This window comes from Drosophila elegans, unplaced genomic scaffold (assembly GCF_018152505.1).
Source record: "Drosophila elegans isolate 14027-0461.03 unplaced genomic scaffold, ASM1815250v1 contig_208, whole genome shotgun sequence".
Classification (NCBI taxonomy): domain Eukaryota; kingdom Metazoa; phylum Arthropoda; class Insecta; order Diptera; family Drosophilidae; genus Drosophila; species Drosophila elegans.
The window spans coordinates 11,277,387-11,305,342 of NW_024545578.1; the positions used below are offsets into that span (position 1 = coordinate 11,277,387).

Genomic DNA, 27,956 nt, shown 5'->3' on the forward strand with positions numbered 1-27,956 from the left:
GCAGCGGCAGAAGCAGACGACACGATCCACCGATCATGTTCGAGCATGTATGCTAATTGAAATTCTGGTTCTCGAACTTGAATACCCATGGATGAGATATTTAGGTAAGAGTTTTGCGATTAGGAAACAAATTTAGCACCCGACTTGATAAACACCCGAACTTTGATATTTAATAACCATAAAAATTCGGCGAGCAGAATACACGGGCGATCATAATTTACTAATCGTACTATTTATTACATAAGATCGTTTTCGAAATCGTTGTGTTTTTTGTTTGTGTAACTTTACAATGGATGCTAAGGTTATGGGGTCATAGGCCTACGGACTAACTAAGAACTGAATAAGCTTAGGGTTAATTCAGTTATTTCAAGTGTTTTTTGTGTTTCAGGCACTCGAATCCATGACAGTTCAATGTGCTTAGGACTAAATGTCAACCCCGATGGGTTTTCCTCTTCCTGCTCCAGATTTCCAGACGGAGAGCAATGACAACGGAATTTCCTCGACTTAAGCTAAGGAACTAGATCGTAGAACTATATCTAGGGATATTTACAGCTCGCAACTAGAAGATACACTTTCTCGTAGCTTAAAGTTAGGTGTGCCTTAGGTGCAATACGCTTCACGGATTACGGATTACGAATTACAGATACAGATACGTTTGTTTTGGATGCAACAAGTCTTTTTGAATGTGAATGCTTCGTTTCCTACTTCTAGTTATCCCCTGGCTTCACAGCTCCGTGGAATACTCTTCCGGATTGACATTGAACTTGCGCCAGCAGATGTGATCCGCCGCTCCACCGGAAGACGCGGGCGGTGGCAACTTGTGGGAGTTGACGTTGACCACCGAACTGGCCGACCGCTTCACATGGACGCTGGGCGGCGGTGGTTGAACTGGAGCAGCCAGACAACCCGTGGAGCGGCCCAGCGGATTGCGGGACATGGCAGAGGCGGAGTTGTTGTTGCTCTTCCCGTTGCCATGGGTGATGGATTCGTTCGAGGGCGATATCTCTATGCGTGTGGCATGCCCCGTGCCACTTCCCCCATCGGAGAGCCGACGTATGTAGACCACCTCGCGATGCTTCTCCACCGATTCCCTGGGTGGACGCATCTGCGTTTGGGTCTGCGGCTGAGCTGTTTGTCTCATCCGCTGGGAATACCTCGTGGGTTTCGAGTCGCTCGCCTGGAAGGGCACATACTGCTGCTGCGTGATTCCAGGGAACTTGTCCACACTGATGTCCTCCTCAATGGCTGAGTCCCCGAACATGGAACCGCTGTAGTTGGGCGAACTATTTCCCGGGGTGGAGGACTTCCAGTGCTGCTGATGCATGGTCGTCTGAACTTGTCCCCCATTCTGAACGCCGTACTTTGGGGCACTCGAGTACTGGCCCTTCTTGATGGAGTGCGTGTAGTCCCGGGTTCCCCTCCGCCGCAGGGTAAAGTCCCTGCGTCCTGTGTCCTGGCACACGGAGCGCCACTGCTTCCAGGAGTGTCGAGCTAGTGGATCCGCCGGACCCCATTCCTTCGCCGGCTTGGAGGCCTCGCAGATCATGCCGAAGAAGTTGTACTCAACCTGCCTGAAGATCTGCACACAGGCAATGATTAGAATCACGGCCAGCACGAAAAGAATTGGCGCCCAACGTGGCAGATACTCGGCCAGCACATCGTACTGATCATCGTCAGCGCACCACCAAACCAGGATGCCCGTGAGAATGGCCGGGCAGATGACCCACAGCCACATCCAGATGCGGAAGATGGGACGTCCGATGGAGAACTCCAGGTCGGTGTAGATGTTCTTGGCTCCGTAGATCCAAGTTATGGCAATCAGCTCGAAGACCAGGGCAGTCACTACCATGGTGCCCACCAGTCGTGAGTCCAGAACGCGGGCGATGAGGAACTTTGGCGCCGCAAACGATATAACCGCCACCACCAGTCCAATCAGGCAGATCACATAGTTGGGGCGTCTTGGCACGAGACGCGTTGAGGTGTAAACGGCCACCGTAATGGAGACCATGGCCGAGAGGATGATCAGGGCGTAGATGAGCGAAGGAACCAGGTGCTGCAGCAGGTGGCTATCGCCCTCCCGGGAGCCATTCAACACCCGATCGTATATTGCGGTGAGGGGCTTCAGCTCCTCCATATTCTGGTAGCCGTTGGCCGACAGATCGAACTGGACCATAAACAATGTGACGGCAATGGCGTTGATCAGCAGGTTGAAGCAGAGGTAAACCACCGAGGTCCTCACAGCGTCACCTTTGTACAGGAACTTTCCCGTGACCATGGGCAGAGCTCCGAAGCCACAGTTCACCGAGAAGAGGACCTGCATCAGGGCATTGAACCAGATGTTGCTCTCGGCCAGCAAGCTGGTATCGAAGCCCCAAAGTTCCGGGAAGTAGTGACGACTGAAGGAGTTGCGCACCTCCCAACCAGTGAGAGTGCAAAGCAGGGCCAGACCAGTCAGTCCATAGACGAATATGCTGCGACGCAGGATCTTCGCGTTATGGGTGCTGTTGGTTAAATAAAAAACAGGTATTACCATAGTCAAATTAATATATAAGAGGGCTTAGTCTTACCACAACATTACCACTATCCAGAGGCCTATAAGCCCAGCTGCCAGAAGGCCAAAGAACATGGGATTACGCCAGAAGGGCGTGAGAAAGGTCTGCTGCAGGCACTCCTGTCCACTGGTTCCCGTGAGGAGGTAGCCACTCTGAAGAGTAAGATACATGAGACTGGGATCCTTTAAAGGATTAGATATAACTCACCATTCGTAGTTTAACGGGTCCGGCGCACTCGCGGAATGGCAGGTCATTGGAGGCGAACATCCCGATGTAGGCCAGTGCCAGCACGGCCTGCAAGGACACCCAAATGGCGGAAAGCCAAGAGGCGAAGCGACTGATGATGCTGGCTCCTGAGAAAGGGAACTTCGATTAATATCACTTAAACATTAAATTCAGTAAGAAAGTATTGTATAAAATTTATAGCGGCAACGTTTCTTTTTTCTTAGATAGTCCTCATACTTTTCAATTAGAATATCAATAAAATTCAGAGCTTAACCCTGTATTGGCGTCCCGAATTGGTCACATAAACCGTTCAAAGTACGAAAAATCTCACCTTGCTAACGACGAACTACAAAAGAGCGGAAGAGGAGGAACCCAGTTAATTAAATTACTTTTGTCATTTAAATGGCGAAATTCATAAAAGCAAAACCATTCGTTTGAAAAGAGCTCAAGTGAAAACTAGTTATGAATGAGAACGAGATTTTTTATATCTTTACATTTACATTTATAACGTATTCTGCAGCGATTGAAAATCTATTCGCCAAACCAGATCAATTTGACCTTAAAAACACACCCAAAGCTGTTAATAAATATATGTATTGTAAATTGGTTTGGGGACTACCATAACACGACATTGAAAATTATTCGAATATATAATAACGATTTAGTTTTCAAAGGTTTTAGGGCTTGGCTCTGCAGCTCGATTAACATCAATAAAATATTTTAATTAGCATTGTCTGTTATAGTGACCGCAACTGTATTTCCTTGGTTATTACACACTTCCTCTTTATTCATATATCCACATTGCATTACGTTGGACGATTCCGTTAACACTGTTTTTTTATTGGCTATATGGCAGTATGAAAAATGTGAAGAAGCAGAAACTCACTTCTCATCTGAAGTATTGATTGTATTCTTCAATCATTCGGATACGCAATCGGCACGTGCCGAGAATCGTTTGCCACATTTATCGTAATTATAGACTGCAAACCACTCACTCATGAAGCGCTCCATTCAATGAGCTCTCTGATTTCACTATGAAATGGGCACATTAAAGGCAACGTCGCTGGCTTTAACAATTTTAAGTGTTACCTTTAGCCTTTTATGAGTTTTATAAGTCATATAACAAGTTAATGGCTCATCAAGAATAAGCTTTAATGATGATTCTTTGGATTTTTCCTCCAAAGCAGTGATTTCTTTGCCAAAATGTATACCTTAACGCAAAAGCAAAGTTAATTTAAAATTCGTGTAACCAAAACTATACATTGTAGAGTGTTTTTTAAATAGACTTTTTGTTATTTAACTGTCAATAAAATGGATTTTATAGGCAGTGATGTTTTAGATCTTTACTCAAATGTAAGTCTGCCTTAGTTGATGATTAGTTTTTATTGCATGATAAAAACTAAGTTTTTTGGCTTTGAAAATACAAATAAGTCACATTTAATGCGAAACTATTAAAGGTCGAATTAACAAGAAATAATTAATTGCTCATACGCACTGTTGCTATACCTTGTTCTTTAAGTTATTTAATTTAAATGTTTTCTGTTTAAATAGTATTTTTTTTTGGAAAATTAAACATAATAATTTAAGCAAGCGCAAGCTTGTTACGCGCGGGCCCTTTAGCATATTTTAAAATTTATATTCTTGAGCTATAAAAAAGGGCGATACAACGAAGGCATTCCTTTGCAGCCACCAAGCATTCACGTGTTTTTGTTGGTGTTTTTATTATTACTGAGGTCTTTTCGAAGGTGTTGTGTCGTAATTTGCAGTTGTCGTTTTTGCTTTTTGCCATTATTAGTTGTTGCTCATATTGCTCATTTTTGAATTCGTTTGTTTCTCGTTACAATTGTTTTTGGTTTATACTTTTGTTCATTTAGAATTTGCCTTAAACGTCTCTATGGTTATTTTTTGTGGACGCGCCGCCGCTTTGCCCGCGCTATACCGCTCCACGAAGCCATCTTCCTTTTTCGCTCGCCGGCTTCCGTTTCCGGCTTAGTTTTCGCTCCCGTTTCCGGTCCCGCCCAAGCACGTAGCTCCTTCGCAGAGGGGGCGGGGCGGGCGGCATACTGATTTGGTTGTTGTTTTGGGCTTTATTACTAGATGTCCTTGTGGGCCGCCAGTCTACCCGCTTCTGGGGGGCGGCAGCAAGTGTGGGCGCGGCGAGGGGGGCGAGCGGGCCGATAGTGGGCGGGCGATAAGCGCGGGGGCGTGGCGCGCCAGCGATTACACGAACGGGACACACACACCAATGCATTTTGAGGTTTTAATATTTTTTTTGTACGATTTTTTCAGAGATTTTTTGCGGTTGTCCTGATAACACGATGATGATTTTATCTACTAGGTCACATTTAAGTAAGTCTTCTCTTTTTTTAGTGTATTTTATGTGTATTTTTTTAGATTTTTTTGTTTGCATTGATATAACTTTGGTCTGATATTTAGCTTTTTTCTCATTTTGTCATTATCATTTTCGATTCGTGATACATAACATATCTATGTCTTAGACTTTTGCGGTTGTTGATTTTGCTTTCTTGTTTATTTAGTTTGCTCCTGTGCTCCTGCGCCTTTGCGTTTGCATTTTTGCATCCTTTGGGGGGAGGACAATATTGCGCCTGCTTCGGCCTTGGTTTTTGCTTCAGAGAGTGAGAGAGAGATGACGAAAGTTTTGCAATCGTAACTTCGGCTACCAACGGACACAATTCGAGAGAGTGGGGATGAGACGGGATGTGTCCAACCGTCATTGCTGCGGAATGCACGACCGCCCGCTGGAGGTCCTTGCGATGCGACTATTTAAGCGAATGCCCTCTGAATTCCAACTTGGGAATTACAAACGCTGCAACTGCAAAGCTTTCCCCCAGAAGCTTCGTCCTCTGCATTGGGGATGCAAAAAGCTGCAGCTGCATGTGCTTTAGCTTCGACCCCCAAATCCATTTCGCCACCCCCAAAACGCGATGGATGCTTCCGTTTCTGCCGTTTCTGAGCACCTGTTGACGGCCGAAAAGTATGCAACCCCTGTTTCACTCACCTTTGAAAATGGGCGAGGCGCGCCAGGTGTGCGCCGCCCCCTGGCCCAGGAACTGGCCCACGGAGATCTCCAGCAGAATCATGGGCAGGCCGACTAGAAACAGCAGCACCACATACGGCAGCAGATACGCCGACCCGTAGCGGTCCAACTCGCGTGGGAAGCGGACCACGTTCGCGTAGCTCAGGTTCAGGCACAAGCACAGCACGAGCCCACGGAACACCGAGCATTTCGTCTGCAATAAGAGAGAAATAGAGCAAATATTTACATTAGCTTTGACGACATGGGTTAAACATTGACCTACAATTTATTGACTAGACACCCACCTAAACTACAACTACCAGACACCCACTATGTTAAAGCTTTTATAGTAAATGTATTTTTTGTATCCCTTGATTTGTATAAAATGCAAATCTACATTAAAAAATCTTTTATTCAAAATGAAATGTTTAGAACACTTTTTGTCTGTGAAAGCAATAAAATGCTCAACATTATTGTGCATTAAAAAATAAAAAACAAATAAGTATTAGCTAAAATGACTTATTTTCTATTAAAATTATTTGAAATAAGTCTTATTTTGATATTCGGCAATGAATTTGAAAAGAATACGTTTGAATGGCTTGATTAGTTTCGTTAATATTACAATTTATCTGTTTAGAATGCTTTTGGTTTAATATCTTTTTGTTAAAATTACACTTCCTAAAAATAACTTAAAGAACTTTTAGGTTGGTAGTCTCTACAAACTTAAAAGTTTTAAGTATTTTAATAGTATTTGGTACAAAACTATTAACCATTTAAAGTTTGTAGATAAAAGAAAACGGCCCTTTATAGCTTAATAGTTTAAAGGATTTGATAGATCCAAAAAATTGTGGACACAAAAAAGACCGTCGGTAATTGAAAAACTTGGCAGGTTCAAAGATACAAAATATTTTTGGAAATACTTTCAACCACGAACCTCACTCAAAGAAAGTAAGAGTTCATTATAAGCTTCGTTTTCAGCTTTTCGAAAAATTTGCACAGCTGATGAGAAAATACAAAACTACAGATTGCTGTCATATGCAAGCCCATTTGGGTTTGCTTATTTTGCAGGTAGCCCAGACGAATAGCAGCAGTTACAGTCACAGTTGCCGCATCCGCCGACATTAAACAAAAACAAAAATATACTCCTACAGAGCGTCATCGTCATTTCCGGTACTTCCGCTTTCGACTTGTGTAATTTCGCTATGCTTCGCTTTATTTTCATTAATTACACAATTTTGCTTTCTGTTTATTTGTCTTACGACTCATATTCCTCGAATTCCCCCACTTCTCGGCAATCCGAGCTGCCTTAGTTCTTTGTGTTTGCACAGTGAGCGGCAAAAGAAAGTGCCCGCCACAGCAGGGTGTCATGGGGGGACCTTATTAGGCGGCGACCGAAATTCGCTCATAGCTCTAATAAGTCATCGGCATAATGTACAGCATAAGCCCATTAGATGTGCGCGCGCAAAAACATCAGCCAGCAACTAACAGCAATCCTCACTTTGGTTACTTTCGAAGCCCAACACAAAAATACATTACAAAACCGTGCATAGCAACTAAAGAATACCTTGCAATAGCAAACATAAGTCATTTTAAAATATATAAAACATATTTAAATCCCAAAACTTGATGGATTTTGTTCCTTTAAATATTTAAAGTATGTTTGTTTAGCACTTGAACTAGTATATGTATAACATAAATATTAATAACATAAACGTTTTAAATAAATTCAGAAATTTAAAAAAAACAGATAACAATTTTTTAAGTATTTCTTAGTCCTTACAAAATTAGTCTTTACAGAAGTATTTTTTTCATTTTAAGTAAAAACTTTTTGTTTTTACAAAATTATAATTTTTTTCAATCTTTGGTTTTATGCCCAATAAAAACTCGAATTAACTAATTTCATTATTTTTCTTCTAATTTATCATAGAACGCAAGCCAAAAACCAATTCTGAGCCCTTATTTTACAGGGTATTTTTAATCGTAATCGTGAAATTCATTCAGTTGGACAAACGAACTGCCAACAGGGGCAACAACAGCATCCAAAGGTAGAGCGGTAACAACGTGACGCCCAGGTAAACGCAGTTAATAAAGCGAAAACCGCACAGTGAAAATGTAAACAAAAAAAATCGCCCAGCCAAGCGGCATTTGGAGTTTATGAGCGTGCAGATGACGAGCGTTATACAGGCATACGAGTATCATATAAATCATATGCCATATCATGCATGATGGCCCCCGCAAAGACCCCGAAGCCCTATCACTTACTTTTCGATAGTATCGGAAGGGAACGTCCTCGTGTACAACGTACAGATAGTCGGCTAAATACTTTGTCGTTGGTATATCCATCTTGGGACAGACTTTGTATTGCTTGTAGGTTTCAAAGAACTTGTCATTTTCTTGCATTTGTTTGTTGTTACATACAAATCTGGTTTCGCACTGTTATGGTTTGGATTTGTTCGTTTCGCTTTTTTTGTGTGTGTAGGTAAACGGCGAGGTTTGTTTCCTTTAGAGCTGAAATTTTAATTGCACTGCACTCGAAAATAAATAAATTACAATTAGCGGGCGCACTCGTGTGGATTTTTAAGTATTTCGTATTTATTTTTTAAACATCATGCTAATTAAAGCCTCGTCTTGTGGCATTTGTGTCAAGAAAATAACAATATTTTTATGCAAGTGGAACAAGTTATCACGTGACGACAGCGAGCCAACAAAAAGCGCAGACTTTTAAAATAAATTGGCAACACCTTCAGAGCCTGGCCCTGAACCGCTTATTGAATGTCTCGCTGTCTCGTTTTGTTTTTATTTCATACAAGGTATTTGTATTCTTTTTTTTCCACATTTCACACAAATCGCCAACGCATATCAATGACAGTTGTTATGGAATTATAGTACTCAAGCAGCTCCTTCTATATACAACAATATAGTGGCTTGTGGTTGCGGATTGCCTGGAATTCAATTACATTTTATTGCACAGAACTCATTGGTCAGGCGATTCACTTCACACGTTTGCATTTTCCCCGATCGCACTGCGTTTCCTTTTTATCTTAGATGGTTTTATGTTTATTTTTATTTTTATTTTTATTTGCTATTTTTTTAGCCTTTCAAAGCTAGTAAGTTGAGCGCGTGCACTCATCACCGCTGCAGCGTCGAGCTGCGACTGCGCAGACGATCGTTTTGATTGGGGGGAAAATGGAATCGAATCCGAATTCGACTGCCCGAGGAGAAAGGGGCGGCCGAGAGATGATGATGGCCAAACGAGTTTTCCCCCATTCGGGGTAAACTTTTATTTGGGATCTCTCTCCGCTTGATTTTTCCTCTGGCAGACTTTTCATCTGGATGAAGCCCAGATGTTGTTTGTGGACCACACGGAGCGTGCGAGCGAGCGTACCTCGTACCTAACTGCTCTCTCATTAATGCAGAACTGACGACTGACGTAGTGCCGGCGGCAGCAAAATAAAAACAGCACTCCCAGCAGCGGCTCAAAAGCAGCGACGGCACCAAAGCGTGGCTTTCTATGCACAGTGGCTGCGCAAAGTCAGCGCACGCCTCCGCGCGCCTGCTGAAAGCACGGAGCCAAGCTCATGCCTCACTGGGTTTCTTTGGAAATTTATGCATGCTTCTTACAGGCACACAGAAAGAAATACATACTGCGGTCTATACTTTTTACATTAAATTGCAAGCAATTTATTAACTCTATATATATTTTATTATACAAAAAATTGGTAGGTATTTATGATTTTATTATTTGTATGGTTGTAAAGTTTTTTAGCCTTGGAATACTAAATTAATATAAGTTTACACACAAACTATTTGAAAATATCAATATCATTAATCTACTATATTATTCAAGGGAAAAAATTGTAAAATAATGTATTTTAGTATATTTTCACTTTGAAGTTAAGCTAAAATTTATTAGCTCTTGAGTTACAATCACCACACTTAACGTCAATTTCACGTGTTCCCCTTTTTTGCTGTGCACTTAACTTTTCTGAGTGAATTAAATCGTCACAGGTTTATTGAAGCTCTTCAACGTTCTCAGCTCGCCCACGTGGGTTAATTGAAAAAAAAGAGCAGGGAATAAAAAGATGCTGGCTGAATGAGATTATATTTATATTGCTTAATGATGCCCTTAGGCCGCGTTCCCATGTCTCGAAATCCATCTGCATAATTAACCTGTCTTCTGCACAGCAGGAAGTGGCCACCACAAAGAGCAGAAACCGTCTATTAGTCTTGGCTCTTTGAGCCGCTTCTCATACTAAAATTAAATATCATTTTAACACGTTCTTTTGGCGCAGAAAGAGAGAAGAGCGCGGCTTTTTCTAATTATTATGTAAGCATGCGAGCGAAACTGGCACTGGGCGCGTAATTAACAGCACTCACTGTGCGATCAAAAAAAAGGGAGGAATGGGTAAAAAAATTACCGAGGTAGCGCCGAGCAAAATAGGTGGAATGAATGGGCGCTAATGGAAAATAAAAATATTATTACTAGTTAGGATTTATATTTGGCATCAAAGTTCTGCCATATTAAGCGGAAGTTCGTATGAAATGCTAATAAAATCGGAACGCTAAAGGTTTGACTTTCTCAACGATGATCACATCAAGAACTTCCACACATTTAGCATAAATAATTGCTTGATTTTGGCTTTTTGACGGTTTCGTTTGTGTCTCGCATATCGAATGAGCTCTAAAGTGGTATAACAAATATGAGAAATATGAAAAGCCAAAAGTAAAAGCGTGGGCTGCGGCCAATTAATTGAGAAACTTAACTCATAAATACCCGCCAAGGTTTCTCCTGGGTTTCTTCTATCGAGAATTGATTCCACAATTGTATCAGAATGGAAAGGTCTCGTAGGCTGCACAATAATTACCTTTAGTCTGCTGACACCTGAAACTGGAGTGTGAAAATGTCCCCACAATGGAGCTGGTCACAAAAGGTGTCCGAAATAAGGCTATTGTGTGTGCTGAGTTTTCTGTTGAATAAGCGATGCCACGACAATCTCTTTGACTGAACGGATCTGGGCACCAGAGCATGGACAAGTGTACCCGGGGAGTTGTAGGTTGTAGTTATGGTACTCGCATCTGGGCTATTGTTTTACGACTTGGATTGCGTCTCGTGGGCTCTAATCAGTGGCCAGTGAAAGGAGAAGTCATGAAGCCATGCAGCTGTGTGTGATATCGTTAACTCGTCAAATGGTCTCGGTTACACCCAAAACCCGGTAGCGCAGTGTACCGTGCAGTGGGATTGTGTATCTGTCAATTCAAGGCAATTCTACTCGATTCCTTCCCGTTGCCCACTTTCACTGGATGCGATTTCCTTGATTTGCCGATGCAATTCTAATAGCCCATGCAATTATTGTGTTGCATTAAACCAGTTCGCAACTGACGTCATCTCTGATTTTCATTTCTTTTTATGGCCGAAACGTGCGACGTGCCACTGCCGAATTTGCACCGAAAGTATCTGCACACATTGTAGTTGCTGCCGCTGTGTTTTGTTGAACTTGTTAATCAGCGAATTGGAAACGAAATAACATAAGAGATGAAGTAACTGAACAGCTCGAGAAACATGCATATGGGCAGAGGTTTTCGCTTTTGGGTCTTGGGTTTTGGGTTTTGGGTTTTGGTCACTCGCATGAGCCGCAAAAAAATGGAAGGGAAGTGGCGGCGGTGGCAGCAACAACGAGAGGCCATCGATTGTGGTAAGCAAATTGCACATTCCAAAAGTCCAAGTTAAAAGTAAAAATAAGCAAACAAGTATGCGAACTGCTGGCAGACATCGAATTAGCCGAACAGAGCTGCAAGTACAGTTTAAGTTGCGGGACCATGAAATTGGTCAATAAATTGTACTTTTGAATGGATAATGTTGCCAGCAAATAAATAGACAGTAGTTGATTTTTAAGCTGTTTATAGTTAAAATGTTTACTAATTGTTTCCAAGTTAATATATATTTAATGAATAAGGGAAAAACTTCCTAACATTTCATTTGCATCGGCCAGGTGTAATAACAAATTCAATTTATTAATTAATGTTCAATTAAGTATGTTTAAAATTTATATTATAATAAAAATTTGCACATCAGAGACCGTATAAGATCGAATGATTTTAATTGATTTGACAGTTTAATATTTAGTACTTGCCAATATGTGTGCATACACTCTTTGCTTTACTATAACAAAAGACTCAGGGCACGAACTCGTTGCCCCGAAGATTATGCAACACTTTACCACAGTTGAATTTCCTTTGCTTTCGGTATAAAAAGCATAGCATACCCTACGGATAAAAATTACTCTACTTATGTCAAGTAGTGTATAAAACGAGTTGCAAGCATGTTAAGTTCATGTAGAAACCAGAAGGAACGCTTTAATCGAGTGCCTCATCTATTAAATACCCTTTACCCTGTTAATATTTTTACTTGGAACATTTTCATTCCAATAATTATGGTATGTTTTACAAAAAATCTATCATGATTGCTTTTATTTTGGACGTTTTCGTTCTTAATTTTCAGTCAGATCAACTAGGCTAGTGATCCTAATCAATAATATTTTTTTGTTAGAAGTATTTAACCTTTTGTCGAAATGTATAAAATAAAATGACACTAAAGTTTATTAGGCCTTGTAACATATTTAAAAGTATAGTCTTTAAAAATGCAGAAACAGAAATGCAAAACAGAACAATTTACTGTTTAAACTTCCATTATTAAATTAGCATTTCGGGGGAATATTTAAATTACCTGTTGCTAACTTGTACTAATTTTTAAAAACGAAAACAAACCATCCAACGATCTAATGAAATGACTATCCCACTTTTGTTCTTGGTCCCAAATATAGACCTTTAAGTTTTTTTATTAAATTAACTGCACGCACAACAGTCGTCGTACTAGTGTTTGTAATCCTAATTAAAGGCAATTAGCATCTGTACGACGCATTTCATATTGCACTTGGCACTTGCACTTCCACTCGGCCGGGGAACCTGGCCTGAATGGGTGAAAATTGCGGGAAACAATGGCAGAGATAGATGCGAAAGACAATGGCCAGCGACCAGCTGTGCCCTATCCGGTCCACTCCGATCCAGTCCGGTGCCCGCTGCCTTACTAACCCAAATAGGAGACAAATACGAGCTCACAGATGCCGAAACTAGTTTTATTATCTTGTTTATGATGTTGCCGATGCCCGCCAAACCCTATAAACAATGACTATTAGACCAATACACAAGGATGGATTGTTTGGACGACCTGCATTCCCATACAAAAGAGCTTCAGGTGTTTGAAGGTTGCCATTGCCACGCCCTCTGCTGCAACCCAGTCTGTGCCGTCTTAGGTAATCTTCATCTTGAAAACTATTCAAACACCTCAAATCGATGATCAGCAAACAATGGAGGAAAGCAAACAAATAGCGCGAAAATTAACACGTTTTAACTCAAGAAGATATAACAGTGAGCTGTAAAAGTCTGCCGCCACACACAACAAAAAAATATTCATGAAAAACTACTCCAAAAAATGCATTCATGTCTTGATGAATTATTCAGGAAATATTTTCAAGACAATTTAAGGAACAAAATGAAATCAAATTCAATAATATGCCTTTGTAATGACAAATTTGAAAAGATATTTTTTTTTAATAGAAAATTACAGAATATTGTTTCATTAGAAATATAAATTCTATTTAGAAAATATTAGCCGATTGAAAGAAATTAATATCATAATTAAACAAAAGGGATTTTAATTAATTATATGCTATATTTTTTTTTTTTGGTGTACGAAAGTATTTAAATATTGCACATATATCACTACCAGACGATTGCATCGGCTTAGACAAATCGATCGATTGGGGAATGACAAACAAAAGTGTGGATATTCTCTTGAGACCTGAGACACGTACACAAAGTCAGTCCGAATATTTTCAGCATTATTAAGCAGAGAAATAAAATTTACAGCGACTCGTGAGTAATCGATAGCCAGAATCGCCGAAGCTCCATTCAGAATACTGACCCCACCTGATGATAAGTAGCAGTCAGTCGAGAATTAACCCAACATCATTCTTATTCACATTCATTCTTATTTATTCGCACAAAATCTAAAGAGGAAGATGAATCAAATTGCTTCTGGCTAACCCGTAACATTAAACAAAGGGGGTTTAACTTGAGAGATCTTGGCTGATAACTTCGAAATAACCAAAACAGGTAAGACGACCACTCGACTTGGAGTCCAAATAAATTGCATACACGAGCTCCGGCTTCGAAGATGAACTACTTTTTTGAAAGTTCAATCTATAGGAATGCTAAATGAATCTTAAACATGCTAATAAACATACACTTTAAATACTTTGGCTAGGCCACGAAATAAAAGACGTGTGGAAGATATGAGATTAGGTTCATTAATTAAAAGAAGAATATGTTTTGATTAATTTTTTTAGTTTGGTGTATATATTTAAACAAGTTGGGCACGGACTAGACTTATATAGTTCGAAGTGAAATAAATCAAATTGTGAGATTTCTGGGATTTTATTTAATCCTATTATTTGTCAGTAAGTAATTTTATTATGATAAAACAAAACCTGTCTTTAATTATAACAATAAACAGTCCTAAATTCTGTAAAATAAAATATGTGGTAAAATTTAATCAGTAATAACCTTTATTGTGTTGTAACTTTTAAACTCCCATTTAACTGTTAGCTTTTTTTAATTAATTTTAAATTTAATGAAGTTGGCCGTTAACCACTAAAAAAATCAATCAACTCGTAAAGTGGATTTAATTTCCCCATTACCTCTTAATTTTCCCACTGAAACCACAATAATTTCCAATCGATTTCAGACACAACTCACCTGTTTGTTGGCCTCATCCTCGACGGCGGGCAGAAGTTTGGCATTGCTGGCCGTGGTGATGTTGTGGGCGGAGTGGGCGGAGGCCGACACGGAGAAGTTCTTGGACACCGCGTCGTGGTCCAAATCGTGATAGCCGCCCTGGATTTCGCTCAGTGTGTTGTTGCTGCCGCTCAGGGTGACGATGCCGCTGGAGCTGATGCGACCGGAAGTGGCGGTGGTGCGACCACCACCGCTGTCCACCACACTGGACACCGTGGAGATGCAGCTGCGGGTGGTCTGTGGCGAGGGCGTGACGGTGGGCAGGTCCGCCTCGTTGGCCTTGGCCCGTCGCATGTTCAGCCAGGACATTCGCTGCGGCTGACGACGGTCCAAGGTCACGGAAATCTGACCATTTCCGGTTCCTCCTCCCGTTGACGCTCCACCAATATAGACGCAGGTTCTCGACGTCGCCGTTGAATCGGTGCGCAGGCGGTTAGAGTTGTCATTGTGATTTTGGTTGTTATCATGGCGCGGCAGGGTTGCCATGGCGCCGGCTATCTGGCGGTAGGTGGGCGTGGTCGGGGGCTGGGTGCCACTTCCGGCACGGGCTAAGCTAAGCTGCTCGGCAAGGGCCTCGTCGCTACTGCGGTGCTTGTAGCTGCTGCTCATCGATCAGATCTGCCGGATAGCGATAACAAAAGAAAGACGTCAGCTAAATTTGTCATTCAAAATCTTTTTTTCAGATGAATAACACACAAATTGGGGATCAAAAACCTTTTGTACAGGAGTGCCCCTTAAATCTCTTAGGGTTAAATTTCAACCGAAAACCGAAGCATTGAAATATTTTGGGTTGGGTCAAGGAATCAGTTTATGTTAATAAGTATTTTTTTCTAACATGGAACAATGAGCAAAATCTTAAAAGAATTTTTAGAAAAAAAAAATTATGGTTTGATATACTATGGACATTTATTTTATACTCTTATGACAAAAGTCAACCTGGGTATATATTTTAATAAAAATGTTTTTTTAAAATGGAATGGTTTTAAAATTTTGTAAAAACAATGTTAAAGAAAACTGACAACTTTTTGTTTTGAGTCGGTGAGTAAAATTCGTGGAAATGTCAGAATAACTTCAAAGCTGAACTCCGCCTGAGGAGTTCACACGAAGCCCCAAAATCATATTAAAAATACGATTATATCCGCTGTGGTTTTTCTAGCGAAATGATTCATATGGGAGATTCGTTGGGGTTTTGTTTTGGGCCTGTTTGGACAGCGGATTTGCATGCGAGAGAGAACAATGTCAGACCGTTGAACGGAAAGTGAAAAGTAGCCACTATTCGCAGCTCTGCGAAAGTGAAAGCCCTTTTGGCCATTCTACCGAAAACTGTTTGCCATATTATGCTATGGATTATGACATTGTTCCCGAAGATTCTGCATTCGCCCTTTGTCATACAAATCAACACAAATCAGAGCAAATCATTTCATTTCTGCTCTAGACAGGTGATTGTTTTGCTGCCAAAATTTCACTTGAATGGTTATTTTTTATCAGATACTGACAGAGAAAACACCTCGACAGAAAGTTGTCAACAATGAGAGCTTAAACAAAGTCGCAAAAACAACTGTTCCAATATGAACATGGTAAAATAAAACAAAAATGCATGAAAACAAAATAAAATGAATCGAAAAACACACAGCGATATCAGTTGCTTGCCTTTCTGTTTCCCAACTTATTTTATTGACCTGAAAATGAGTTTCTCGTGCTGGAAATATTTTTAGAGTTGCATTGCCATTGTCTTAACCCATTGCGTGATAAGTTTATATTTTTAAAATTCAAAATGGACAGATAACTAATAAAATTGTAATTTAATAAAGATTTTTTTATTGGTAGCATCATTTTTGTGGATGAAAAATTTATTCATTTCCTTCGTAATAAAATTTATCAGCCTCAATTGGTTTCACTCGGTTGCAAAGTTATAAACAATAGATTTCTAATTAAGGTCGGACCAAGTAAGCCAATGAACAAACATAATAAAATCACTCTCTTTTAACCATTTGGATTCAAATAAACAGTTGATAAGAACTTGAGTTGATTAGTTTTCAATTATAATAGTTTAAATTCAAATTTCAATAGTTTAAAACATTACTGATAAAATTGACATAAACTTCCAAAAAGACTAACCCATTAAAGTTAATTTTATAGGTATAGGTAGCCGAATTTGGAATCCAATAAATCTGTCACTGTATTTTTAAAAGAAAGATAAAGAAAAGACTAAATACGTTCGCAAATTTTGCCAGCTACCGTCTTCAAGCCTTGGCAACACAAATTAAGCAAATATATGCGGCTAATAATCATTAATTTAGCCAAGTGCTCGAATATGTTCGACGAATGGTGTTTATATATTTAGCACCGCTGGAAACAATTCAAATGGCACGATGACTCAACCTCAACTCGAACATAACATTTCGATTATTAAGGTTGTGTCATTATATTAATGACTGCTCTCATCTTATCGGCACAATAACACACATTTATCTTGCCAATAGCAGCAGCAGCGGCAGCCTCTTATCACAATCACTTGAAATGCATATTTACAAATAATTATGCATGCTTGCATAAATGAGCCAAAAAGGTTCGGTGAAATAAAAAAAAGCGAGAGATGCAAACAAAATCAACTTTTAACATGCGATTGAGTTCGGTGACCAGCAAAACAGCCAAAAAGAGGCCGAATCTCAATTTTACCCAAGTATTTATACAAATTTTCGTTCATTTACTGCGGTTCAGGCCGCCAAGTCATAATAATAAAAAAAGGTGAGAATTGGGAGTGATCGACTCAAGGGATATCCTGTACTGAACTCTATCAGTGGACATAAAGAATTTATTAACTCTATGGAAAAAAAATGGTAATTTACAATTTCTTTATTCTGGAGCAGGACACAAACAGGTTTTATTGATTACTATATTAAATAAATTGGAGCCGCTTATTAAATAGACCAAAAGGATAATTAAAATGTTTTAAAAACAAACATCATAAAAAATTTGTTATCTTTCAAAAGATTTAATTTAAATAAAAACTAAAACTACAAATACAGCATTATGAACCTAACCCAAACTCAAAAACACAACTAAATGTCCCTCAAAATCCATTTATTTCCGATCAAATAACTTCGCCCAGCCGATGTTTATCCACAAACAGGCATTAACGAGTACCGGGTATCGAAGTGTTTACGACGTCTTCGCCGAAATGAAAGCACCAAAGTGGATGACGGTGGCGTCTCCGTTTGTTTATTATTGAACATTTTGCAAACAAATGTGGCGCCGTAGAGGCATGGATTTGCATTTCCATGCTGCAGATAAAGATACAGATACGGAGAGATGTGAATGCCGTCGGATACTTTGGTGGCCGAGTGTCGGGCCCACTCACACACTGATCACAGACACAAATACAAATTGGGAGGAGACGGGGCGGAACCAAAAGCGGGATCGCTCGACCGTTGGCAAAAAGACTGGGAAACCCAGTCCAGCGGGACGAAGCCAAGGGACGCGATCCGGCGATGCATCAAGTTACAAGTTATTAACAGGTACGAGTGCGAGTACAAGTGTTGCCCAGGAAAGCAGACATACTATATACCCGTACATGTAGATGTGCCTCATACATATCCGTGCCTGCTTTTCTTTGTGCACTCAAACCGAACGGCGACAAGTGCGGCATGTTGGGGATTGGAAAAGTATGACACTTGATAAAGGTTCTGCCAAAGCCAAAGGCAGCATATACAGAGTACTATATATAGAAATGCCGGTGGTGCCAGCAGTAACATCAGCACCTCCACCACAGAATTCAGCCGGGCGTAACCGCAGCGCAAGACAACGGCCACTGACCAAAGAAAACGCGAACATTAACTTGCCATTTAGCCTGTACTTATGGCCCGAGAACTCAAACAAACCGCACAGAACCTCAGACCATCATTCCACATTTGGTAATAAAGTTTTTTAGATGAAATTATCAAGGGTTCACTTCCAAGGAAACCTCAAGAATTAACTGCTCTGGCAGTCATTATATTTAATGGAAAAGAAAAATGGTTGGCTGAATCGGACATATCACAAAAAGGTTTTCTTATGAGAAACTTACAAAACAAAGAACCTCAAGATCAATCAGTTTTTGAAGGTCAAACCAGTTGATGGGTTTTGTGATAAACAAATGGGTATGATATATTCAAATAAATTTTAATAGATATTTAATTGTTTATGACATTGGAAAAGATAATAAAAAATACCAATTGTCCCAAGAGTTGTTTATTTAATAACTAAATAAAAAATGTACATGATAAGAATGAAATGAATTTAATGAAACAAATAAAATGACATGCCAAAATGAAATCAGAATCGTTTTTCCCTGCTTTTTTTCTCTGTGCGACAACCTTTAACCATAATAACGTTCCCGGCGGATTACCGTCAATTAAACGGCGCACTATGATTAATTTCGAACCCAATTGTAACGAGCACACGTGGTTGACCTTTGACAGGCGAAAGTCCGAACTGCCAGCATTTCGAACGCCCATTAAAAGGCTGAACCTAAACCCGAAGCAGAAATGTCACAAATGGCAGACAAACAACTGAGTATTTTCGTTTACAAGTAGCCAGCACCAATTAGTGTCCAACTGTGTGGCTAATTAGGAGATCATCCAACGCGGAGACCAAATCTAATCAAATTAAATCTCGTGGCAACAATTCATTTGCCGAAGCTCGCGGATAATCGCAATTTGGCATGGTGCAGTTGGCTGTGAGCCATATCTTTATCTTTAATAGCCATATCTGTATCTCAATCTGCATTCGTGTAATTGAAAGTCTGCGCTCGACGTGGCGTAAAAGGAAAGTAAAAACTATCTAGATGGGTCTGTTTATTTCTCCTCTTTCTTCTTTCTACTTCTGACGGCTCACAGATCCCAGCAGCACCAACGAAAGTAAAAACAACAATGCCAAGATACATACTTGGCTAACTGACACAGTTTCTCAAAAGGCAAAGATTATGTAAAATTATGTGCAAATTGTATTGAAACTGAGGCGACACAAGTAAAAGTATCTGTATCTCGGCATCCGCGCGTGTCTGTATCGCACTGATTGCCTTTTATTGATTGTCCAATTCCAATCGATGGCAATTAATGCTGTCCGCTCTGGGGACACGGACCACTGCAAAATCTCGCCATGCCACGCCCCTCGATCGCTTGACTGATTCCCATTCAAATCGAATTTTCAGCGGTGTTTTCTCAACAAATTGTCACATCTGCGATGGCAATTCGAGTTTCGTTTTTGTGTTAGTGGGGCGAAAACACTGGAGATGTGATCCGAAAACTTGTTCGGCCATTATGGCTCTGCAAATTGCATTTAGCTCGTGGTAATTACACTTATCCAGAGATCAAGGCACGCCAAGTGGACACTTTTTACTTTTTTTATTGGACCTGTTTTGCGCGTAGAGATTAGCCAAGAAATTGCCCAGTTTGACACTTGTTTGTCACTGGGTCAAGAGCATAAAAAAGATACACCAGCCAGCAGGCTTCAACCGCAAACTCGATTGAATTGTTGCTCAGGACCGTGTTGGCCCATGATTTGCATAAATATAAATGCTTCGTGCTGCTTGCTGCCCTTGCCGCTCGTTAATTGCATCAGCATCGAGTCGCTGGCACTCATAATCGGTACTCAAAACAAAACTCTACTAAACGTTGGTACCTAAAGACCCCCCTTCCATACCCACATTACCCCCTCTAGTTGCACAACCAAAGTTTCGCTTTTGGTTTCGCACAATGGCAATTATCAGAATCATTAGCAACTGAATGGGCTCCACCTGCCCCCCTTATTGACATTAGATTTGCCGCTTTCGCAATCGATTCAGCAAACAGAAATAGTCAAAGTGGCAATGAAAATGTCGGGATGCTACCGGAATAATTTCAATTGTTAAAACATTACTAATGCCAGGTGTACGATGTTAAGTTCTTGGGGTGATAACTCGTTTTGGCTTTGCAAAGAGTTTTAATAGAACTTTTTTCACAGAAAGACAGAATGTTAAATGTTAAGAATTAAAAACATTATATATTTCCTTATTATTTCACATTTTAAGCTACTGAAAGGTGTCGTACTAAAAAAATAATTAATTACCGTAGAATTCCACAAAATTATACAAATATGCTTCGATCACATACACTACATTCACATACACATAAATTATAGTTTTTAGGATGCAACTATTTTTGAATATATATTTTTATTTAAAGAATTTCAATGAACTTCTTTCCACTTTTTATGGCCAGCCTAAGGTTGAGCCGACATTCATTCATCACTTGTTAGGAAGTAGATAATTTTTTAATTTGTATTCAAGTTGGCTTCTACTTTTTTTCGGGGCAACAAGCGAAACTGGAACTGCTGGTAATCAGAGACGTAACTCTGCTCCAAATAGCTCATTTGAATGCTCCATAAAGAGCGATTGCCACACGGCGAAATGGCAATCATTCAGGCACTGGAACCGTCATCAATTTCGATTCAATAGCGAAACAAAATTCATGGAAATTACGTTCTCACACACGCGAAAAAAATGAAAACAAAACAGTGAAAAACATTGAAAATACGAATAACAAAGCGTTTTGCGGTAACAGAAAAAAACTAAGCGACGACGACGACAGGTTCGGCGGTACTGACTGACTACAGGCCGAGAGCGGAACTGCGATGAGCCGAGCTGAGCTGAACTGAGCCGAGTTGAGCGGGACTGTGGATAAAATACCTGACAGGTAGCGACGGAGCTGAGCGGTACAACACGTGTAACAGCTAAATGTATCTGCCAGATACACGACTCCTAGCCCATCCGATCAGGCGTCTGGTAACTGCGGTAATATCAGCGAAACACGCAAACCGTTTTAAGATAACTCCGGAGAGAGGCTCTCTGCTTTACCATATCATGCACAGGAACAAATTTTATAAATTAAAAGCTATCATCAATCAATACTAATTTGCTCAACTAAATTTGTTATCAAATCTAGAGGTAGGCTCTCTTTTTTACCATATCCTGCACAGGAAGAAATTAGATTACTTTACTGATGAGATTAAGCAATTTAACGAAAAATAACATATTTAATGGTCAGCAGGCTTAAGATTTATTTACCTAAAAAGTACATACATTATATTGTATTGCATAATTTTAGAATATTTTTCATAAAACATTTAATTCTCAACTAAGGGTTTCAATAATAAAGATAATTCAAAAAAATAATTCTGGAAAAAAAGAGACATTCATGTAAAATTTGAATATCACTTTTTTTCATAATTAAACATACGTATTCTTCTGTTATAATAATGTCAACTTGTTTAAATACTATTTTAGACATTAAAAAACATTTATAGAAATCATCATAAAGAAAAAATAATATGAATAAGAAAGTTTAAACATTAGCTATTTTCCGTTTCGTTATGTTAAAGTTGCAAACACTTTTTTCGATGGACTCTATCTTTACTCAAATAAAGTGACTAAAATGACTTTTATCTATATTTATTTGGTTTTTATTGAATCAACCTAACAATAAATACATAAATTTCTTCCGTGTATCCAGCACATAGGAACAAATATACGAATCCCAAAAGCAAGTTCCATTGAGGGAGGGAAACCTTCGAAACCAACGGCAAAGAAGCCGCACAACAAAGAATAAGGCAAACGAAATGCTCATAAACAGGAAATTAATCACTCGAGTGTGTGTATAATATACTCCGATTCCCATTCTCATTCCCATTCCCATTCCCAGACCCTCAGGTAAGATGGGATATATCTGGCTTAGGTCCCTTCTGGCGGCAAAAGGACGAGGTTGTGAGGAAGTGAGAATTCGAGGGTAAGGGCAAGGTGAGGTTTGAGTAAATTCCCATTTGCCAAGGTCGCTCAGGTATTTACAACTTCATTCGCTTGCTGCGTGTAATTGAATTCTGTTTATTTTGACTTTTCGATTGTTCGCACAACGCAACATAAAGGCGATCGCAAAAAAAAGGTTCCCAGGCAGTGCGACGCTACTGGCATAATGCTAATGAGTTCCTAGTTTGAGTTTTTCTTAACGATGATTCAATGACGGACGGGCCCAAAGATTCTTTGCCAATAACTAATTACAATTGGAGATGTTGCCACTTTCAGAGAAGGCAGAGTTACCGGTTTCCGGCTCATTTCTAATTATAAATCAGACAACTCAACAATTATTTTTAATATTAATTTAGCATGCATCCAGCAAATATTTCATGGCCCCAGAACATTTGCGCATTATTGACGTTGATCATGAGCTAGAGGTACATGGTAGTGGCATTAAGCACCTTTTGATACGAGAAACGTGCGAGTGTTTTGTCTTGTTTTCGTTTTTTGTTCTATTCAAAAGTTGATGAGTTAAGGAAACCATCTTCACAGCTTCAAAAAAAACCGAACAATATTGTTGGCACTTAATCTAAATTCTGATTTATTGTTCTCAACATATTTTATTTGCTTGGAAGCTTATTTTCTTTAAATTAAATCCGCAGACATTTTTTTCTTACTAATGAGTTCTTTCATTAGAAAAATTATATATTAATTAAGCATTAACTAACAAAAATCAAATTCGTATAAATGTTAAAACCTCTAGAAATCTTAACTATCCTGATGGTAATGGTCGTAAGTTGTTTACCTACATATAATTATTATATTTTAAAAAGCTTAAATTCGAAAATTTTTTTTAAACTTCAGATTAAACTTTTATTTGTATTCCTATATTTTACAGTTATGGTATGTTTGCTTTACCATCAACAAAGTTTTATCCAACAATGTTGATGATAATGTAGTTTTATCTTATTAAAGTCAATAAATTTAAAAATAATACATTCTTAAGTTACCCTTATAAGCAATAATTGGATTAGAACGGAAACAGAGAATTTAAGTTTTCCTTTTTCAAAAATAACTAAATTATTCTTTTAATTTGCTAGTTCCATAATTCTATGCTAAGCTGATTTATGTAGACATTTTCGTCACACCTGAGCTTCCCAGGTAAAACCTCTTGCCTTAAAGACCTCAAGGCAGTTTGGCTTGATGCATGGGGAAAGAGGGGGGAGGATAATGCTTGGAACCGCATTAGAACCGGGCACAAAACATCAAAATGAGGAAACTAGTCTATATATAATGTTAGACACGAGTTCGTCCACTTCCACGATCACGTTTGCATGGTGAAAACAAACCAAACCAGACGAGCAGACTCTCGAAAAAAAGGGGACGATAGCCAAGTCGGCTTGGCAAGTAACCTGTCAGTTACCAAAATGAGTGCACAGCCATTTTCAGCAGCATGCTTTACTCTGCTTTAGATTACGCTTTTTGTTTTGCTATTCCCAGCCGCCTTTTGGCCACTTTCTAGCGGCAGACTGTAAGACACCAACTACAAGAACCACCGAGAAAATTGCACCACTTTGCGGCGTTCTGGTGGCGAGTCGGCCAAGAGGCATCATTATCATGGCCATTACCGGCTGCAGTGTACCTTACTGACACCATAAATGGTCCGCCAGTGCCCAAAGTTATGGAGTTATGTGCTCTAGGTCCAAAGAGGGCCTCTCCCTCTCCACGAGTGTGAGTTCACTGTGTGTAGTGTGTGTACCCGAGAATCTGGCGTTACTTTCCACCTCTGCTGCGTGGAGCAATCGAGCTGCTAGATCTGCAACTCTACCCCCAATCGAATATGACGTGCTCAAGCGTATATTTCTGTCATCGTTTCTAAGAGCCAACTGGAGGAGATATCGCAAATGTCTCTTGACTTTTCTTAGAGAAAACTAGCTTAAAACCAAAAATGGTTTCTGTTAGGAAATTTTGCAACACCATTCTATAAAGAGACTTAAACTGAACAGCAGTTGTAAGTTTATAGTTTCAAATGTTCTTAACTTGTACAGAAATTAGATAATGTAGTAGATTGTTACTTTCAAATCCCATAAGGCCCAGAAATTTTACTTTTCCCAATTTTAAATAAATGCAAAGGTTAAAATATACTTCCACACGCCCAACTTCTACACTTTTACAGTCATCTTGCCGCTTTTGATTAAGTTACAGCGGTTTTATGGGTTCACATAGTTCACATGGCTCATGGATTTTGAGAACACGATAACACTAAATAAAGATTCACCGACTGGGGCGAGTGGCTGGTATTATGTGGCTGACTGGCTTGCATACTACAATATTCAGTTAGCACTTGGCGTAACTCTTCTCGCCTTTAATTTTATTTATTTGAGAGTGACTTCATTTTCTCAGGGCTGCGACGAGCGATCTAAGGCTGAGCCGGTGACATGCAACCCCCGTTTCGGGTTATTTATACACTTTTTATCGTATAACGTTCCATTGTTCCGAACAATGTGCACCGCACACTCTTTTTTCCACATGCATTATAAAACAAGCACATAACTATACGAGCACCTGTATATAGGTGTTTTCATATGCACATAGCACACTTACGGCGCTTATTGTTTAAGCTTTTCCGATTGCCAAACACCCCGAAAACATTAATAAAAAATTTGAGCACGTATGGCGGAGATTAGGAGCCAAGTACACACCGGCTGACGGTTCTGCTGATGACAGCAGACCTGGAGAATTTTGACTTAATTAGTCTAGGTCTAGACTCCGCTCGCAAAAATAACGGTCAGTTGGGTGGGCAAAAATGAAAATGCGAGGCAAGAAATGTGCGGCCCACAATGCATTGTCAAACAAAAAAAAAACAGAATGAAGCAAAAATAAAGTAAGAACGAAAGGTAAGAAGCCAGAAATGGGTAGGGAAAAAACTGACTCTGGCTGCTAACCTCAAGTAAACTTGGGTTCTGGTTCAGGCTAAAACCGAAGAGATAGAGGAAAAAACCTGATGACTCAGTCACGAAGCACAAAGTTGATGGTTTCCCCCCTTTGGGGAAATTGGCCGATAGTGTGGGGAGTGGGAGCACCTTCCTCTTTTTCCTACACTGCAGTTAAGTATAATATTAAAACAAAGATAATGACCGAGTGCAAATATTTACCAAGCAATGCATTCTACACCGGATATTACGTTGCTATGTGCCATTTCCTTTGTAATAATTCTAAATGTGCCACGCAAATAAGTAAACACTCGATTTAGAACGAAAACAAGAGTGACTCTAGATGTTTGCTATTAATTCAAGGTACTACGTTTGAGATATCAAGTGCTTAGAAATACGCATATAAAGATAGGTGCACAGATATAACAAAAACCTTTAGAATTAGAAAACATCCAGAAATCTTAAAAATGTCTTACATTTTTTTACTTCTATGTCATATATTTTTCATTTATTAAATTCGAAACCAATAACAGGGTATTTTTAACTTTAGAGGTTGTAAATATATATAAATTTTTAATTGCAGTTTTTTCCAAGTGTGAAGAGAGTAAATTATGTGTGGACCATTAATTCGCAACGCTTATCAAGAGCTAAAAAATATATTTTCAGCAAGCAAATAATAAATTGGAACGGCAATTAAAATTGAGCAAATAAACATTTCAATGGTGGCAATCAGGGAAATTAAATAATGTACATATAGCACAAATGAGAACTTTGATATCGTCGCAACTTAACCAAGGTACAGTGATGACATCCGAGACTGTATCATTCATACACAAACAGTGGTGAATGAAGTTTGCACACACTGTCACATATGCATATTTGCAGGTATATATTATATCTTTAAAGGTGGCATTGGAGTAATTAGATAAGGGCATTCTTAAAAGAATCATTTTGGATTTTATTAATAAAAAAAAAATAACCTTTTTAGTCAATACAGCATAAAACACCTAAATATTCATACTAATAAACAAGTTCAAGCAGCTAAGTCACCGAGGCCAGTTCATCCCTGGTCTTTTAATGACTCAAGATCAACTGAGTGATTACAATGTTTACTGATGACAAAGATAACTCTTGCACTCAATCACTGAAAATAGTTGTAGTCTTATCGCACTTTATCCGTTTCTTCGAGAACAAGTACAGTGGGTTCTGTAGGCGAAGGGCCAAAGAGTTTAATACGGTCTGAACTAGCTAATTATAGCGGAAGTCGAAAATGCACCGCCAATTTTACGTATCGTAGCATTGAACTTGCTGAGACGATCGACGAAGCATTCGCGACTGACTGACTTTCCAGGGGCTTATCAAGGTGGGCCAGGTTTTAGCGAAACTTCGTTAAAATATACGGCAACAGCAACTGTGTGATGACCGCCAGTTAAGGCGAAAAACAAAAGTCAGTTGTTAAAGAAGAATGGTAAGAAAAGAAGAAACAGTGGAAAACGGTTTGGGGATTACTTGAAAAATGCACCTATTAGGGAATTCGAACCAGAAATTGCATATTTTTGCTTCCTAACTTCTTTTAAAAATCGTATAATTTTAGATTCACATTTTTTTTTATAGAAAATCTTTTTAGACGATATTATGTTAGTTTGAAATTTTTAAAATTTAAAATATGAGTACAGAAAGTAATCCATATTGGCTAAAAAAAGATTTGTTCATTAACATTTTTCGTTTCCAATCAGGTTTTCATAAATAAATATAAATGCAAAGTTCCTCCTCACCGGAATATCAGTTAACCGGTATTCACTGTACCACAGGGAGCCGAAAAAGTGGAAGAACTTCAGCACGGGAGCGCACGAAAAGCACAAAAAACGAGGAACGTGTGTGCATGAGAAATGCAAAGACGGAGGGCAAGGAAAGGTAGTCAAAGACAGCGGGAGATGATGTTGGGGGTCGGCGGTCGGGGGAAGGTGAGGAGAATCGAGTCAGGAGCGACAACCGCAGCACGAAACTGGTCGGACGGGTCGCTATAGTGGCCATATTAATGAGACAGCCCAGACAGGAGCAGGAGGGAGGATCAGTTCGGTTCGGCGGCGTCTAACTCTTTCTTTTTTTGTTCTCCCTGGCGGGGCTCTTAAAATATGCACCACATTCAGTCGCATGCGCTGCGGCTTTTTGCAATTACCATTTGCATTTCACGGAGTTATCAACACGGCACATGGGCACACACGGAAACACGTACGGGTAGAACAATTTAAAATGCACGGAATAAAATGCTTATAAAACGCAGAGGGGGCAACGACGCGGGGACGAGCGACAACCGATCGGAAAGAGGCGCGAGACTTGACTGGGAGCTGGACCCAGAACTCCAACTGTTTGCAGCTGAAAAGTCACCCCGAAAAGCTAACTCTTTAAGCTACGGAGCACTTTGTAATGTCTCTTTAAGTCTCTACTCTCTCTTCGGATCTTAAACAACTCTCTTTCACCTTTCGTCGCTGTTCAAAAATGCGCGTTATATATTTTACGATCAGCTGAAGTAACGCTTTAAATTTTAT

At 39.6% G+C, this 27,956-nt stretch overlaps 1 protein-coding gene across 2 annotated transcripts; it reads right to left on the reverse strand.

The window, feature by feature from the left end:
* Positions 1-213: 213 nt before the first annotated feature.
* On the reverse strand, positions 214-27,755 carry LOC108135579 (sodium-dependent nutrient amino acid transporter 1). Of its 2 annotated transcripts, XM_017256371.2 has the most exons (6): positions 27,587-27,755; positions 14,629-15,285; positions 5,797-6,028; positions 2,760-2,905; positions 2,568-2,704; positions 214-2,501 (listed from the first exon to the last, which is right to left on the reverse strand). In XM_017256371.2, exons 2-6 carry the CDS (start codon positions 15,274-15,276, stop codon positions 725-727), a joined length of 2,940 nt encoding a protein of 979 aa, XP_017111860.1. In that variant the 5' UTR covers positions 15,277-15,285; positions 27,587-27,755; the 3' UTR covers positions 214-724. The 2 variants fall into 2 exon arrangements, with proteins under 2 accessions (XP_017111860.1, XP_017111861.1); XM_017256372.2 differs by lacking the exons at positions 14,629-15,285; positions 27,587-27,755 and adding an exon at positions 8,077-9,063.
* Positions 27,756-27,956: the final 201 nt, after the last annotated feature.

Bases quoted from the DNA above. Each gene is read 5' to 3' on its own strand.
- LOC108135579 (XM_017256371.2), bottom strand. From the start codon at position 15,276: ATGAGCAGCAGCTACAAGCACCGCAGTAGCGACGAGGCCCTTGCCGAG. The intron at 2,906-5,796 runs GTGAGTGAAACA...TCCCTTTCTCAG, and splicing joins CGCCTCGCCCATTTTCAAAG to GAGCCAGCATCATCAGTCGC. The intron at 2,502-2,567 runs GTAAGACTAAGC...TTTAACCAACAG, and splicing joins TGGATAGTGGTAATGTTGTG to CACCCATAACGCGAAGATCC.